The sequence below is a fragment of the Dipodomys ordii genome, unplaced genomic scaffold (assembly GCF_000151885.1).
Source record: "Dipodomys ordii isolate 6190 unplaced genomic scaffold, Dord_2.0 Scaffold35, whole genome shotgun sequence".
Taxonomy (NCBI): Eukaryota; Metazoa; Chordata; class Mammalia; order Rodentia; family Heteromyidae; genus Dipodomys; species Dipodomys ordii.
The window spans coordinates 4895943-4914560 of record NW_012267251.1 but is presented as its reverse complement, the minus strand read 5'-3'; the positions used below and the strand labels follow the sequence as shown (position 1 = coordinate 4914560).

General features: G+C 39.0%; 1 protein-coding gene across 1 annotated transcript in view; it reads left to right on the top strand.

Moving 5' to 3' along the window:
• Positions 1–1446: 1446 nt before the first annotated feature.
• LOC105986401 (coagulation factor XIII B chain-like) overlaps positions 1447–18618 on the top strand; it is a 23800-nt gene continuing 6628 nt past the window's right edge. The window contains exons 1-9 of the mRNA XM_013017295.1: positions 1447–1534; positions 6898–7098; positions 9023–9208; positions 9846–10022; positions 10837–11013; positions 11728–11907; positions 11990–12172; positions 13219–13401; positions 13499–13699. Of these exons, the coding sequence (XP_012872749.1) occupies positions 1471–1534; positions 6898–7098; positions 9023–9208; positions 9846–10022; positions 10837–11013; positions 11728–11907; positions 11990–12172; positions 13219–13401; positions 13499–13699 (1552 nt within the window). The 5' untranslated portion in view covers positions 1447–1470. The remainder of the gene's footprint in view (positions 1535–6897; positions 7099–9022; positions 9209–9845; positions 10023–10836; positions 11014–11727; positions 11908–11989; positions 12173–13218; positions 13402–13498; positions 13700–18618) is intronic.

The following is an 18618-nucleotide window of genomic DNA, read 5'->3' as shown; positions in this document are numbered from 1 at the left end:
CAAGACAAAAACAAGGCCCACTTCAGTATTATACACAATAGCCCATGTATGGAAACCATCTAATGTCCATGGAGATGGGTGAGTCAGTAAAGGAGAGCAACAAAGTAACTACAATGGCTTCTTTATGACATCATGAATGGCCTTGGATTGTGTTGGTTGAAATGGGCAGACATGGAAAGATGAGTACTCCATTCTCTCACAGGTGGTATTTAAAATACTCAAACAGAAGCAGAGCAAAGTGCCCTTGCTTAGGGAAATGGTAGGGTAGAGTATGGGATAGAGATGTATTGGTCAGAGGATACAAACTTTCAATTACGCAAAATACAAAAATCCTGGAGATACTTTAAAAGTTGAACTGATTGAAGCACTTAAGAGACTGTAGCAAAATATCAATGGCAGAATCAAAAAGAGGTTCTGTTTCAAAGTTTTCAAATAAAAATCTTCGAAAATAAGCAGATAGCCTATGATTTCCTTAAAGTAAATTACCCATTGTTTTCAATGATCAGTGGCATGAATAAATTATTGGTGGCGTGATCACAGAATGGAATATGATTAGGAAAGAAACTATTGGCCAAATCTCAAAATATGGATGAATCTGAAAAGTAAGTGTTAGACAAAAGGGACCAGGCATAAAAGAAAATAAGCTTAATGATGCCATTTGTGTCTAGGCAAAATTAACCCATGCTGTTAGTAGTAGGAGAATCTTTGTCACAGGTGGTTATCGAAGATGCTGTAGCTTGGTTTCTTGTTCCTAATTCTGAGTTCTGTACTCTTGGATATTTTCACTTGGTGGGAATATATTGGTTTTTGCATTTAGGGTGTGCACACTTTTGTTAGTATGTTTCATTTGAGGGAAATGAGATACAATTTGAATTATGGACTTGCATCAAGTTATTTCTCATAAAAAGGCCAAGGATATGGCAGTGTGTTTATCTCTCTATTTGGTGTAAGATTAAACTCTTGTGTTACATATGACTGTTTTTAATAATTGCCTTCTAGCATTGCTTGCCACAGTTATGTCTTTCAGGAGTGCAGTCCAGACGGCAGCCTACCTTAACACCGGATTTCCAACAATTTGTGTTCCTAAGTTCATCCCTTCTCTTGATCAGTGGTAGTACACACCAATGGCCAGGTGAACTTTGCTCTATGAACTTATGTTTGGGAATCTGGGTTGAAAATACCCCTTATTTTTTATGCAGCCTGTATGAATTATATGTGCTCTGCTACCTGCCCATGTTGACTAGCCTATTCTTGTCTGACCAGGGTATGAAAGCAACATCCATTCCTACAGCTGTATTATTTTGACACTATTGGAAAATATTTTAAGTGCAATATGAGGCCTGTTCCAAAGGGACTTAGACAGATGTTGTAAATTATTAACTTTTTCTTCAGGAGAAGTATTGTGCACATGATGACAAGCCACTGGGTGCTTTGGAGTTGTTCAAATCTTTGTGAAACGTACCACTGAAGATGAGGTGGGAAGATTTGGTTTTTGTTATTATATTAATGATCTCGGGAGAAATCTGTGCAGAAGGTAAAATTAATTCTTAGTAGTCTGTATTCTAATGTTGATTCTTGCACCTTGAATTTTGATCTAATCTTTCATTTTGATGTGTCAATTGTATAGCAAGCATTTTATAATATAACTTGTTATGTATATATATAAGTATAGGAAACCTTTTTTTTCCCGTGGGAAGATTTAGTGTAATGTTCTTATAATAGTTGCATAACTTAGAAAAACACAACAAAATCTGCTTATTTCTCTAAGATTGGAGATACCGGAAACCAGGATCTAAAATACTTTAAAGGGTGTCTGGTTTATAAAGTGTTAGTTTCAAAATCACATTTTTTTTAACTTTAGAACTTTATGGAAAAATCCACTCTTCACATTAACAAAACAAGTATGATTTTACTTCTCTGTTCAGAAGGGAAGAGAGCTATCCATCAGAAGATTTTCTCCCTTTGATACTGGGACTCTTTATCTTAGTGATTTATTCACTGAACACTTTTGAGTGAGAAATGTGATCTATTAACAATTCTGTCTGGGCAACATGAATAAGAACTGTCCAGACAAATCAATACCTGTGGCTTTCCTAATGACTAGAAATCTGTAGAGGCAGAGTTCCTAGTGTGTAAGGTGGGAGTGAGAATGGAAGGCCAGCAGGGTGTTGGTGTGTGTCATTGGGAAGGTTACCAGTGTAATTAGATGGAGGACATAGGGATCTGCACAGAGCAGTCTCTTAGCACCCTGCAAGATGGAATATGTACAAGCGGAGGCAGGAAACCCAGCCAGAGCCTTTTCCCAAAGGGACACCTTACAGAATGTTTTGATCTAAAATAGCCTATAAGTTAGAATTGCCTTTTAGTTGAATATATATTACCAATTTTCCACCCAAAATGTCTGCAGTCCTTATGAAAGTGAACCAAAACTTGTCTCATTTGCTGTGCTTAAGTCTATAAAGGGAAAATTTATACCCGAGGAACATTTTTGTTATTTTTCTGTCTAAATAGGGAAATACCAATGGACGTATTTGTCTATATCTATATTAAGATGACTTTGAACTATTCTAGCTAATTTTTTATTACGTGGGTATAATTTCATTCCACACAAGTAAAACAAGTAAGCTGCTCATAGACACTCACACTGATCTCCCTAGCCACCATTGAGAACCTCGGGGCCCAGAACTGTGTCTCTCATTTCCTGATGTTGGACTGGGAAGGTGGCTCAGTGGTAGAGTGCTTGCCTTGCCTGCATGAGGAACCTGGGTTCGATTCCTCAGCACCACATAAGCAAAAAGAAAAAAGCCGGAAGTGGCGCTGTGGCTCAGGTGGTAGAGTGCTAGCCTTGAGCTGAAGAGCTGAGGGACAGTGCCAGGCCTAGAGTTCAGGCCCCATGACTGGACCACCTCTTCCCCCCCATCCCCCCAAAAAAAGAATGTTCAAAGCTGAGCTAAAACTCAGGTACTGGCAAAACAAAAATACAAACACCAAAAATCATTTCCTGATGTGTAATCAGACCTGGCTAGGGAAAGCCTTTGGTTCACTTTATTCATACAATTCCTTTCTTTATTCCTCATCTTAAATTCCACTGCTCCCACTGCAGTGTTTTCACATGTTACCCATGCAGGTGTCTTTGTACGTGTCTTGTTTTGTCCATAGTCTTTATACTCGCATGAATGAAAACATACTGTAGATTTTAACTTATTGTTTCATTGTACTTGATGTTATTCAATATATTTCCACTTTTCTATTTTCCTACTTTGTTGCCTTTAATTGCTGCATAGTATTTCATACATTTTACTCATCTGCTCTTCTGAAAGTGATATAATCATCACTTTGTCTCCCTGTGAGAATTTTTTCACTCAAAGGTGGGAATGCTGCGTCATGTTTGGACTTGGTCGCCCGGAGTGTATGGTGACAGATGCCTTGCAGAACGGCTGTGTGCAATACAATCTATGTTAACTTCAAAAGAGGCTGCGGTCCTCACTTCCCAGCCTCCTTACCAGCACTCCATATTGTCTACTTTCATGCTACTTGACAAGCTATTCATAAAGTAGAATCTCACTTTTTGTGCCTGTTCTGGGACTTGAACTTGGGATCTAGGTACTGTCCCTTAGCTTTTTCATTCAAGGTTGGCACTCTACCACTTGAGCCAAACTTCTGCTTGTGGCTTTTTGCTAGAGGTAGGAGTCTCATGGTCTTTTCTTCCTGAGCTGGCTTTGAAACGTGATCCTCAGATCTCATCTTCCAGAGTAGATTAGGATTATAGGCATGGGCCTGTCTAGTGTCTCATTTTTATAGATTGAAATTCTCTGTATGGTAGTAAGTTACTACATCTCCTTATATACTTGTTGAGACTTCTATGATTTCCTCATTTAGCTTTTGCCTTTGCTTTATATCTCTTGATATCTGCTTTGTGGGAACTCTGGACACCAAGTTTTGACTTGTCCATTTTAGACATTGCAGATTTCTCATTTCAAAATATTATGTGTGTGTTTTATAGATAATGACTGTCATAGAAAAAAATCCTTAATTCTGATACAATCAAACTTGTTAACTTTTGCCTTCTATTTCCTGTCTTTTTCCTGTACCTCTGAATCATACAGTGTGATAGGACCTCAAGAAATGTGCGTGATGGTCTCTTTCTGTCCTAAAGTAGGAATTGTAAGATTATATTTATATACTATTTGTATATGATTATATTGTGCTGTGCTGATTATTCTTTGGCTAAACCCATTCTGTCCTAATGTTTTCCATACTGAAGAGGCGATATACATTAAGCATTCTGTTTTCATGTGCTATATATCTGTTGTCTTTATAGCCTGCCTTATCTCTGGTCTTTGAAATTCTCCACCTGTGGGTTAAACTTGCTTTATCTGATAGTTATTGTCCAGCTGGGGAATTCTCTTTCACTGTGTCTAAGATCCTTCTATTTCCTATTAATTTTTCTCCTGAATGTGTGTTTTTCAAGGTATGTCACCTACCTTTCCAGTAATATAATGTGCTCCTGTGGAAGGAAGGGCCTGCCCCAAGGCAGAGGCTTTGAAGCCACACCTAGGACTGAACACCCATTTGCTGTCCCACTTTACCCAGCAGCCACAGCTCTCGCGACAACCCGGAACATTCATCTTCCACGGCATTGTTGCAGGGTTTCCTTTGTGAATTTCTTGGGTATGGCAAGTGGTAAGAGTTCTCGGGATGGGGACTGTCCTGTACATGTCTTCTGCTTCTCCACTTAAACACTGGCAGTTGTATGCTTTGACGCACGTTTTCTCCAGCCTTGGCTGATACTATTATCATTTTATGGTCAGGGCAGCATGAGGTTAGACTCTGGTAAAGCCATGTGATCTCACTGACTCTAGCTTTCTTCTACCAAGGACTCTTATTTGTCAACACAACTCCTAGAGATTGTCCAAAGTAACTTTCTCTTCAGCGTCTTTATTTCAAGATTGCTAACATAAAAACAGATTTGTAAAATAGATACCTGTAATACAGAAAAATAGAAAAATCATGTAGTTTTATATAAGTGTATCCAATCTGATACCCCCCGTGCCCCAGCTCAAGATACAGAACATGAAGAGCACCCCCTGAAACCTTCTAAATGTCTTCTCTAAGGCACCACAGGAAGATCTCTTTTCCCCGGAGTGAGTTTGTTCTTTGTAAAAGCTAGATGACCCATGTTTCTAGCTTCTTCCATTTGAGAACCTGTTCATTACACACACAGGTGTGCTCTTCTGAAGTATTCCATTATGTGCCCAGTCTAAATGCTATCTGTGTTTTTCTGTCATTAAAGGACACTTAGACTACTTCCAATTTAGGGGAGCATATGAATAGCAGTAGTATGAAGGTTGTGCTAATTAATATGTGTTTCTGTTGGATAACATAAGGTACATATTCAGCTTTTTAAATTAAAATTTTAGTTTTATTGTCAAAGTGATGTACATAGAGGTTATAGTTACATAAATGAGGCAGTGAGTACATTTCTTGTTGAACTTGTCACTCCTCCCTCAATTTTCTCCCTCTTTCTCTCCCTCCTAACCTCCCCCAAGTTGCATAGATCATTTCCTGCATATTGTCTTGTGATTGTCGCTGTTGCATTGGTTCCCCCTTTGTCTTACCTTTTTTTTTTGTTCCCCTTCCCTTCCCTAATTCACATAAACGTATATACAATACCAAGGGCACCAAAATCAAATACAGTGACAGGATAATCCATAGGGGGGAAAGCACAAAAGAAAAAAGAATCACATAGTACATTAAAAAAAACAACAACAAAGAAAAACCTCTTGTGTCCATGTCTTGGAGTTCATATTCTGCTTTAATAAATATTACTGGTGTATTTTCTCCTTGTACCAATTTATGTTCTGATTTTAGTAGTGTGAGGTCTTCTCTTTTCACGATCTTCACTTATCATTAAGAGCTACTGTCTTCCTCATTTCAGCAGCTCTAGTAGATTTTCATTCCTAATGTGTGGTATTTAAATGTATATATCCCTGATGACTAAGGTTGAATATGATTTCTGACCATTTAACTATCATGATTGTTCTTGTTCAAATCACTTGTTGTTATCACTTGTCTGATATTCCATATCAGACTAAAAAATACAAATAGGTATTATAAGTATAAAATCTATATTTACACATACATGTATAGATGTATTTTTATGGTACTAGAATTTTAACTTACAGTCTTGCACTTGCCATTGCTCAGCAGTTGACCATCTTCCCCTAATCCTTTCCACTTTTCATTGTATTTCAACTAGAGTCTCAAGTTTATACCCAGGCCATCTTGGATCTAGATTCTCTTACATGTGCTTCCTGCACAGCTGAGATGACAGATGCGAGCCTCAGGGCCTGGTTCCCCCTAGATTTTAAGGAAGAAGAGAAGAATAAAAAATGTATAATATTTTAATATATTGAATCAAATGAAGTATATTATTAGAGTGGATCCCAACTGCCCATTTTTGCTTTTATTAATTTGACTACTAGAAAGTAAACAAAGAGGAGGCAACAATGCTGGATAAGAATTGTACTCGTTATCTTGCCCATGTAATTGTCTTGCCCATGTAATTGTAACCCCTCTGTTCGGTATCTTCACAATAAAAAAAAAGTTTAAAATACATATGTGCCTTTTACAGTGTGTCTGAGGCAGTACGTTCTGCACTAGAGTACAAAGCTAGAAACGCCTTCAGTCTTACCCTGACTAGCAGAGTTGTTTAGAGATGCTAGCCAATCATGATGGGGGAAATTTGATGGGGGCTTCTTGGAGTGTTGTGACACCACTTTAAGAAGTTTAGGTAATCAATTAAGTATAAGTTGACTGGAAATAAAAATAAGCCATTGCTTTCATGGTTCTAGATTAGTTTTTTTCTATTTTCAGCTTCCATTTTATTCATTTCAGAGGAACACTGTGATTTTCCAAATGTGGAAAATGGAATGCTTGCCCAGTATTATTACACTTTTAAAAACTTTTACTTTCCGATGCGCCTACACAAAAAGTTGTCTTTCTACTGCTTGGCTGGCTATACAACTGAACTTGGAAAACAAAAAGCGAAAACCAAATGTACAACAGAAGGCTGGAACCCAGCGCCAAGGTGCATCCGTAAGTTGCATGCTTTGTCCTCAAGATGCTGCAGTACCCAATGCAGTGGTCTGTTCAAGGAGCTGACTAATGTCTATAAAACATAGAAAATGATTAATACCTCTGGAGGATAAAATCAGCCAATAAAGTATTTTTTGGAAAATCTGAAATTCTGTAAATTCTGTATCCTTCTGAAGGGACTGAGGATAATAACTTTCTTTCTTTTCTTTTTTTCATTGTAAGTGACAGGAGATGCATTTGAGTCATTTCAAGCGATGAGGGATTGCTTCTATGCGTTATTTTGTGTAGGAAGCCAGATAATGTTCAAGACTCTGGCATCCACCAGGACAAGCTTGTCATCCAGTGTTTCATTGCTTGCAAACTCCTCAGTCCTTTGTATGCCAACTTCCCTTCTACTATTGGTGGAAAATTGTCTTTTCCTAAATTTTGGGTTCAAATTTGTGAGAAAGAGTCGTCATTGGTTTGCTTCTTAGTTCAGGTCAAGTCATGGTGTAATGACAGTGTTACTCAGCTTTCTCTGGGTCACCTGAATGCTGTTGAGCTAAGAATTCTCTAATGAGAAGTTGTGCCTAGTACAAAGTGTGGTCCATATAGTCTGTTAAACAGTCTGTTCAGGACAGTGACCTAAACATTCATACTCCATGAGTGCTTATTCTTTAGAAAAATACATAGTCATCCCATGACTTCAAGACAGACCATAATTTAGGCATTGCATTCATTTTTTTCTTAACACAGAACATAGATTAACTTTAATAAATAAAGCTCACTGATATCTAGAACACAGAGATATTAACTATCTGTGGAGATAGAATGTTAAAGAGGATAGTGTAATGACAGTCAGACGGACAGCATGTGAGCCTAGCTTCTCCACTGAAGACCAGATGTACGCATTCTGGAATGGCATTCCTCATCCATAATGCTGGTTAACATTGCTTCAGTGAGGTGGAGTGCCACACAGCAAGTACTAAACGTGTGTAAGGTAACATTAACCCTTGGACAAGCCTCTTAATTCTTCCAAAATGGTTTGTTATGAAATCTAATAACACATGTAATAAAAATTATAGAGCACCAGCTGAGTATGGTGGCTCATGCACATAACCCTAGTTACTCAGGTGTCTGAGATCTGGGGATGGCAGCCCAAAGCCAGGTCTTTGAGGTTCTTATCTCCTTAACCAGCAAAAAAGCTAGAAGTGGAACTGAGTCTCTAGTGATGGAGCACTAGTCTTGAATGAAAAACTCAGGAACAGTGCCCAGGCCCTGAGTTCAAGCCCCAGAATCAGTACATAGTGGTGTGCATATACACGCACACACAGAGCTGTATAGAATGCTGATTTCATTAGCGCATTTATGTTACAAGTGTTGACTAAAATAACGGTACTCTCAAAGGCTTTGAGGAGTAAATTTTAATCACAGTTGACAAGGGCTGAGAACTGAGTGTCGTGGAGGTAGGTGATTCCAAAATATTGGCCAAAAGCATGAATGAACAAATTTTTCATATTAAGAAATGGCATTTGAAGGACATCTTTTAACTAGGTATATGTTTCTGTTGCTTTCTCAAACACAATAGATTATTACTCACCAGAAGTAGATGCCAAAAATCCCTTGTTTCATCATAAGTGACAGAGAAAGATGTATTTTCTGAAAGAAGATGGGTTAAGGGTAGGAATGACTACAAAAACTGAAATTTGTCAATACAAAACAAGTCAATATCAAATGGAAGCCATTTCCAAAGAAATGTTATGCAGCATGCGCTAAGATATTCCTGAAATTAAATCAAAGAACTGTAGACTCAAAGAATTTATGTCTCTTTCAAATTCCAGCTATGGTTACTATGATTTATACCTTTGTCTTAACTTTACCACATAGTAAAATACAAGTTAAATTTTGTCATTATGTTAAACAAAGAATTTTTTTTCCCCCACAGGAAAATGCTCTAAGCCCGAACTGAGTAATGGTTACATTTCTGATGTGAAAGTATTATACAAAATTGGCGATACTATGCGTTATAGCTGTGCTGCAGGATACAAAACCACAGGCGGGAAGCATGTAGAAGAGGTTCGATGTCTTGCTCATGGGTGGTCTTCTCTCCCAGCTTGTAGGAAGGAACGTGGTATGTGTGTAAGGATCATTTCTTAGCACTGAAGAAAGGAGATTTTTTTTTTGAAGCTAGCACTCTCTTTCACAGATTGGGATTTTTATTTCATATATTTCATTTTTCATGAAGTCTGCAAATATGGGAAGTTGATGCTAGTTTTTTTTCTCAAATGCCCAAAATTTTCTTAATCTTTAGATTCTCAACACTGGTAACATATCCCCTCTCCAGCAATTTTCTATGGCCTAATAAGGAAAGCTTGAAATGGAATAAAATAAAATTATTAATAAGTCTTCCCTTCACTATGTAGGTAACAATTATTCTTTGTTAAAGAATCACTTGTTAACATGTGGTAAATTGTTGAGATGGTAAAAATCCACGGATGGAAGGTGATAGACAAGTTGTCGTGTCATGGGACTTCATTTGAGTTGTGGCTTTTGGTCAGTACAGGGACCTGAATGTGAAGAAGAAAGGGTGTGACAGTTCCCAGGGAGGAGGACAGAAGAGGCTAAAGAGGCAAAGGCAAATGTGGACTATGTTACCACTTTACTGAGACTTGATTTTGCCGCTTATTAAAAAATTCATGTTGAGATTTCTTTTTAATACTCTATGTTACGGATGACATTTATAAGATGAACAACTTACCTCTTTTTAGAAACGTGTTTGTCCCCTGAATTGCATAATGGAAATTATTACACAACCCAGAAAACATTCAACGTGAAGGACAAAGTGCTATACGAATGTGCTGCTGGTTTCTACACTGCTGGAGGAAAACAGGCAGAAGAGGTAGAATGCCTCCCACATGGATGGGCGCTCACCCCACAATGCACTCGTAAGTCCTCCTCCACACAGAGAGATCCATCTCCTCCTGAAGTGCATATAAATTATCATGAGAATAGGTATATAGTTATATGTTAACCTAGTGGTAGGCTTTGATCATTTAAATCTCTCAATTCTGATTATCGTACATGACCTGTACAAGGGGAGATTTCATTGCGAGATTTCCATGCATATGTACAATATATTCCAACCAATTAATCTGAATAAAATCAGAATAATTTTCACGGCAGAAAAGCTGAACTATAGCTCCTTCTTCATAGGTTTGCTTCGCAGGATGAAAATGGCCAATTCAGCCCCCTCTATTTCTTTCTCTTAGCTTCTTCCCTTTTCCTAATATAATTTGAACAGGTTTCACTGTACCATTTTCATGCAAAAAATTTGACTGTTTATTCTCTTTTGCTCTCTTTAGCACAGTCCCTTCTTGGTGTCTGTACCCCCTTCCCCCGCCACAGAGCTATTCTCTTTGGTCTCTTCTATCCTCTATTGAGCCACAGCTTTTTTTTTAATTGTCAAGGTGATGTACAGTTACATACGTAAGCGAGTGAGTACATTTCTTGTCAAACTTGTTACCCCTTCCCTCATTTTTCTCCTACTTTCCCTCCCCCCCCAACAACCCACAGATTTTGTTGAGGTTCTATATGTTTATTTCTTATATAGTTGCAGTGTGTTTTTATGAATTAAAACAGACTAAAGCAAATGCAGTAGTGTTTGTTCCAGATATAGAAAGAAGTCAGTAATTTTTTGTCCCAGCTGGAAAAAGCAAACATGATTTTGCATTTTTCTCTATTCTTTCATTTTTTTTTTAGGATCAACGTGTCCCACTCTAAGATTAATAGAAAATGGCTATTTTTATCCTGTGAAGCAAACCTATGAGGAAGGAGATGTAGTTCAGTTTTTCTGTCATGAAAATTACTATCTAAGTGGATCTGATTTGATTCAGTGCTATACATTTGGGTGGTACCCAGAGTCTCCTTTTTGTGAAGGTAAAATGTTTAAATGTCATATCTAGAAAAGGGATGTCTCCTCACTCAGTGAGCTTTAATTTTTATGAGCTGTGGAAAAAAATATGTCTGTGCTGACAAATCTCTAGCTCTTGTGCTGCTTTTTAAAATCAAATGTTGTCTTTGAAAACATTCCTATATTTCAGCCATCTTTAGATATTGCATTTAAAACATTTTAAGCTTTGTAGTACTTTAAAATCTATATTATAAAGTCTTTTATTATAACAAATAAATTTTTTTCACTGGGAATTGCCCGACCACTCTCAGCCTTGAAGTAACACTTTCTTAATCAGCCACATGACTGATGTGAATTTTAGTCACACACACAGACATACTCACACACAACACATGCATACAGCTCCCTTTTGAAGCTCCCAATAGAATGCCTGGCTTCTTCAAAACCTGGAGAAAGGGCCTAACAGCAAGAATACTTTTACAAATTTATGCTGGAAAGTTGTATTTGCATAATCAATCATACACTGATCCATAGTCTTGTGTGTGTGTGTGTGTGTGTGTGTGTGTGTGTAAGGGCAAGCCATTGTTCCTACTCATTGACATGGGGAGGTGGATGTAGGGTGGGGGCAGTCCTATACTCTGTGTGCCACCATTTTCTATGGGTCTGGATCATACATTCTTGCTGAATCTTCATTATAGTTTGTAATTGTATGACTAAATAGGCTGCTGTTTTTCTGTAAGGAAGAAGAAATCGATGTCCCCCTCCACCTGTGCCTCTAAATTCAAAAAATCAAAGTTATTCCCAAACTTACCGTCAGGGAGAAGTAGTTCGCATAGAATGTGAACTGAATTTTGAGCTCCAGGGGCCAGCAGAAATGCACTGTGAAAATGGAAAATGGACGGAGCCCCCTAAATGTGTTGGTAGGTAATGTCTTGATTATCTTTCCCTGTAGCACTGTCTGCTCTATAGCTAAGGGGATGCTCTGGCTTTCTGTCTTTCCAGAAAAGAAGGGTATATCCTGTGAGCAACCACCCAGCATCCAGAATGGCGCACCAATCCAAAATTCCAGGGCTTATTCCTGTGGGGACAAAGTGGAGTACCGCTGTGAAACAGGATACCAACTCCGAGGGCCAAAGGAGATAGAGTGTCATCTTGGACAGTGGTCATCTCCCCCAGAGTGTGTCAGTGCGTATGCTACCATTACCATCAACAGATAAACCTGGAGGGCATGATTTTCCATTCTGCTTGTTTAGCTACCTACGCATAGGCACAGACCACTGTTCATAACCTAGAAGCACATTGTTACTACCATGTATTTGTGACCCAGGGACAATCTAGAAGTGAAGTCAAGGTCAACAATGTGTGAAGCCAATAGAGGTTTAAAATAGATTCGTGCTGTCACATGACCTGTGTGAAAGCAAAGGCCTTTGAGCATTGAAGGACTCACCAGAGTAAGAATGCTTTTTTGGAGAACAAGAAAAGGGCACTCCATGGCTTTGTTCCTCCTTCCTCCTCCTGACTTACAACATGAATGCACAGCACTCTGGTCATGACCTTGGAGGATTGTAGCAGACAGTATTTCTGTGTCTGGTCATTGTGAATATCATGTCCTTCTGAGCCCTGTCCCTGCTCTTGTGTTTGATTGGAGGTTATCACCAAGCTGAACCATCACCCCTGGGTGCTACCCAGCCTGCCTTGCTTCCCATTTCTGAATCAGATATTGAACATATGGCAAAATCTAAGGAGAATGCTGAATAAGTAGAGGAGGAGAAAGGTTCTAAAGAGAAACAAAGATTTGAAAAAAACAGTAGATATTTAATCCATGGGTTGATTGAGAACTGAGATGAAAAGCAGAGAGAAGGAAGAAAATAATAGGAGCCAAACCCAGAGACCAGTATGGGACTGAAATCAGGCCTTTTAGCTGAATAATATCACTTCCCTCCCTGTGCAAATATTTTAAGATCTGTACCACAATTCCTCTGCAAAAAAGAAAAGAGATAAAAGAGGAATCATTTCTCTCACTATTTATTATTGCTTTATTAAAAAAAACCTATTTGAGCGGAACATATTTTTTATTTAGCGGAAAAGTAATTATAGACAGCCATGAATTTAGAAAACAATTGTCCTAAATTAGATATTTCTGAAATTGAGGTATGGTAATTTAGGTGAGTGGATTGTATCATGGTATTGATATAAATTCATATTAATTTTGAAACTACCTTTTTTCTTAGAACAAACTGAGAACTGTGGGCCTCCGCCTAATATCACAAATGGGGCTGTTGTTGGTGGAGTACTGGCAAGTTACACACTTGGGTCATCAGTGGAGTACAGGTGCAATGAATATTACCTATTGAATGGGTCCAAAACGTCCCATTGTGAAAAAGGAGTTTGGTCATCTCCCCCTGTTTGCATGGGTAAGCGGGGAATGTCTGATTGGCCACTGTGATGTCTGTCCTTTCCTGTGCTATTCCCATTGTGATTCATACCATAGAAATCATTTGTTTTTTTCAGAGCCATGTACGCTGAGTGAAGACGACATGACCAAGAACAACATTGAGATGAAGTGGAAGACTGAAGGGAAAGTCTTCCATGGAGATTTGATAGAATTCATGTGTAAGGAGGGCTATGGCCTGTCTCCATCCACCTTGCCCTCTGAACTCTCTGTGAAGTGCCACAGAGGGGAGGTGAAGTACCCCTTCTGCATTAGAAAAGGTAACACAATGGTGCCTGTAGACCATTAACCACCTTGGCTGGAAATGTATATGGTGACTAAATAATTCCTTGCCTTCAGCTGGTAATTTGTAAATTGGGATTCAGCCAACTGCCAAAGTTGAGCCAACACATATACTTACATAGGATGAATTTGAACTTCAGTGAGTCATTTTCTTTTTTATTTTAGCTTCCATTATCTTTAGGTAGTTTTGGGGTGGTCTCCCAATATTGGGGTCCGTCATCAAAGGAACGAGACTGAAACAAAGTGAAAGTCAGACAAAACTATATTTTGCACCAAGCATCTAGAAACAGACTGACTTGTCAGGGCCAACTCGGCAGAGAGTGAACCCCGCTCAACTGCCCGGGCTAATTTTTATAGGGAACAGGCACGCAGGTAGGCTGGCCATACACAGGTGGCCAATAGCATTGCAACACTTGCACAAAATCGCACAGTTATGTGGGGTCCACACACAGGTGACCAATGAGGCTACAACTTATCCCTACGCAGTTGTTTAAACTAGCCTACCACTTTGGTCAGTTTGTGCACGAAGGTTTGGGGGTGGTGGGGGGTGGTGGTGGGGCATTGGGAATGGGGGGAAGTGGGGTTTGCATTCCTTGGTGGGCGGGTGTTACATATGTGCTGTTACTGATTGGATGTGTCCACCTGGCCTCTCGGCTCTGTTATCAGAGACTTGCATTCCACGTTTTTCCTAAACTTGTAAACAACAAGATGGATATTTAACCAGGATGGAGTCACATAGGCTCACTGGGTCCTGACATTAAGATGGGGTCCCAACATCCCCCCCTTGTCTCTGAAAATGAGTCAATTCTTTGATTCTTCTGCCAATTCTATATCCTCTTGTACATTGAGTCTGAAGGAACAGCATTTTTACTGCTCCAATTTTAAGACATACATGTACCATTTGCTACATACTTAAACTTTCTGGGGTTTATCTTCTTCCCTTTTTCAGTCTGATAAGACAATCCTTCCTTTTCAAATCCTTTCTTATCCAGACATCATTTTTTCCCCAATTCCTTTCCCAAGGCTTTCTTTACTAACCCTTTTCTTTTCCTGAGTTTCTTTATGGCTTGAATTTAAAACTGCCCAATTTTTAGCAGACTCAAAGCAGTTTTCCACTGGGAAGCAGTCTCAGGTGATGGAATCAGGCAGAAGTTGAGTCTACTTTTTCCACGGTGGAGGTGGTCCGGGTGACAATGTCTATTTCCTCCAGATAACTGTCAGACTGTCATTGAACTTTACCCATTAGGGTGTGCAGTAGCAGCAGCAGGGTCTCTCAGTGGCTCCAAGGGTCTGTCACACCTCATGCTGGGCTGCAAATTCCTACACAGACTATTTACATAAGCTTGGCAGGCTGTGGCCCCATTGGTTTTTGTTTTTGTTTTAATTTTAATTTTTTTTTATTGTGAGGATACCGTGCAGAGGAGTTACAATTACATGGGCAAGATAATGAGTACATTTCTTATCAAGCATTGTTTCCTCCTCTTTGTTTTCCCTTCCTATCCCTTCCCATACTCTCCCCGCCCCCCCTATCCAATCCTCCCCCCACCAAAGTTGTAAACTTCGTTTCTCAACATAGCGACTTGTACATCTCATTGTTGCAATAGGTCCACCTGTATCCCTAGTTAAATGATTTGTTTTTTCCCTTCCCTTCCACAAATTATACCAACATCAAATATAGTGAAGGCATGGGTTATACCGTGTGGGAGGGACATACAAAGCAACATAGAAATCATCTTATAAATATGTTAGAAACAATTGCATGAAAGGAAAAAAAACAAAAACATTTGAATACTTATCTTGGGGTTCATTCCCCTAACATCAACTTATCTGACCTTTTCTGCTTGACTCAGACATATACTAGTTATTGCAAATACGGGAAACCATGGTTTTTAAGACTGTTTAAGCCCAGGACAATTTACCAAGATGACAATATATATATATTTTTACTAACTAGATATTTTTTGTAAACCGGCACAGAAGGCTTGGTCTTGAAACCATCTCCAACAGATAGTCTCCATTCTTGCATACCTGTTAACACTATTCTTACGCCTTTTAAAAAATATTTTATCTATTTTACCTCATTTTTCCAAAATGGACTCTGGACTCTTGATCTTAAAAGGGGGTAGATGGGTGAAAGTCCATCTTCTGTAACTTCTTCAAGCTGACTTCAGGGACATTGATCCTATCTAGCTGGGAACCTATAACTTTAGCCTATTTTACAAAGAGGTTACCAGGATTAGATGTCATTAAGAACAATATTTTAACTTTTGACAAATGCACAGAACTTTTCTCCAGCTACAGCATGTAGCTTGTTTAGCACTCTGGTTTGCAAAAACATCTTTCTGGATGGCTTAGGAATGTGATCTCTAGTGACCCTAATAATGCCTAAGTTACCTATGCAGGCCTTCAGGCAGATATCAATAGGGATACACTCTCAGGTTTACAAACATTTTTCCTGAGCAGATGAATTTTATGTAGCTGGTGTCAGCTCAAAAGTTACTGCCAGGACTGGGAAGATAGCTCAGTGGTAGAGCATTTGCCTTGCATGCATGAGGCCCTGGGTTCAATTCCTCAGCACCACATAAGCAGATAATAAAAAATGCCAGAAGTGGTGCTATGGCTCAAGTGGTAGCGTGCTAGCCTTGAGCTGAAGAGCTGAGGGACAGCACCCAGGCCCAGAGTTCAGGCCCCACGACCGGACCCCCCCCCCCAAAAAAAATGTTACTGCCCATTAGGGCTTTGGGCACATACAGAGGTTGGGATTTAAACCATCCCCCACATTTTGTAACTTTAGTTTTCTACTACTATCACAGAGGACTGGCAAGTTTCTGCCCCTTACAAGGTAGATAGTCATGGACATTAGGCATGCTTACAAACTATCTTCCCATGACCTCCTGGCTCTGACCAATTTTTGAAGGGCCACGCACAAATGACTCTAGGATCTGACATTATTTCTTCCATCCAAGCAGTGGCTTACTACCTCTGGATGCTCCACCATTGCTTTTGTCCCAGGAGTGTCTTCTCCACACTGGAATAAATGCCTCATTGGCATTTCCCTTAGTTGGTGACTGGACTTGAACTCAGGGCCTGAGTGCTGTGCCTCAGCTTTCCAGCTTAAAGGTAGCACTCTGCCATTGTGAGTCCCAAAGCAACTGCTTGCTCTTTCAGCACTCTGCTGGCTGATTAGAGGTGACAGTCTCACAGGGACCTTTTTCTGCCCGGGCTGGCTTCGAACCAGTTTGCAGATCAATGAGTCTTATAAAAGGCTACTTTACTCCAATTAAAAGCAACAAGGTGGTCAACATAGAAGTAGCTTTTACTCATGCTCTTCCCTGTAACTTATTAAGAGCCAAAGTTACATCTGACACACTTGCAAGAATCCTCACTCCTTTTTGTGAGCCTGCTGGGAACTGGTACAAAAAACCTATATGAGCAAACTGAAATAGCAATTAAGCAATTATTTTGGTAATCCTAAGTTTTCCTTTTTGCACTTTGAGGCAAATGTTAAGAACAATTTTTCTTTTAAACTTTATATCCAGAAATCCATTCCTAATTTTTGAAAACCTCTTATTAATCTATTTTAATATTTTATACTTTAATTTTCAGTTGCATTTTGAAAAATCCCTTGAAATCTTGAGGCTAGATGTCACTCATTGCCTCTTGGCTGCTTGTGTTAAAACAGATACACATAAAAAACTTTTGAACTCAAATGACAATTTTTCCTTAATGCAAGAATTACAGTCACCATCACTGTATCAAGAGCCAGACTTAACCTTTATGCCTTTAAAAAAAAACATCCAATTTCAGAATATCATTGTGAGCAAATCACATTATACAAATAAACTTTTTAACCCATTTTTAAAGGCCTTTTTAATTTTAATTTGTTCAAGGGGCAGTTTTAGTAATACCAATCAGATCATTACATCACTCATTTTTACCACCTTTTTTCCAGTGTCTATCTGCAAGGAAAAGGGACAGGACAAAGATGGGCCACTTGGCCCCTCCTTTGGAATGGGCACACACCCAATCCAACTCTTCAGGGTTTGAGGAACTGCCTTTGTTCCAGCTTGCCCTCTTCCACCATGCGTGGTCTCCCCCCAGGGCCTGTCCCACCATGCATGACCAGCTGAGCTGCACTTCTGCCTGTTCACCCCTCACCCCTAAACATAGGTTTTCTGTTGGCCTCTAAGTTTTTCCCTTTTCTTTTCCCTTGGCCCTTGAATGAAATACACTGTTTTAGACAGACAGAACAAGTCTTTGACAGTGTTAAACAAACCTTCACATTTAAATTTCTAGTATTTATCCCCAAATTTTAGCTCAGGGAACTAAATCCCAAACAGCCAATACGTTTTGTTAAGCCTGATAACTTGATTACAGTGTAAACAGCCTTATGCATTCTAAAATACCAGATTTTAAAATACCAGATTTTCTAATTTTCAAGTTAAAGAATCATTAAAAAGCTGTTTAAAACAATGTGAAACTTCTTTAAAAATTTTTGGTAATGTCCAAACCTCATAACCTTTTGAATTTTAAACTTAAACTTAACTAATTGTTACAGCATGCTGACAATTTTTATCTGAACATGTTCACACACACAGATTTTAAAGTGCACAAAAATGAAAATCAGTTGTACATGCATTTTCTAAAAGAGTTTTTTTTTCCAATCTTACTCTTGCAGATGACAAAAATTTAAGACAAGACTTTAACAAAGCACTTTTTCTAGGCCGTATTTTTCCCCCCAGGGCTTGCTTGTTTAGCCAGGTATTTTACCAATTGGCCTTTTTGAATACCTTCAATAGAGGAAGACTGTGTGTGTGTGTGTGTGTGTGTGTGTGTGTGTGTGTGTGTGTGTGTGTGTGTGTGTGTGTGTGTGTGTGTGTGTGTGTGTGTGTGTGTG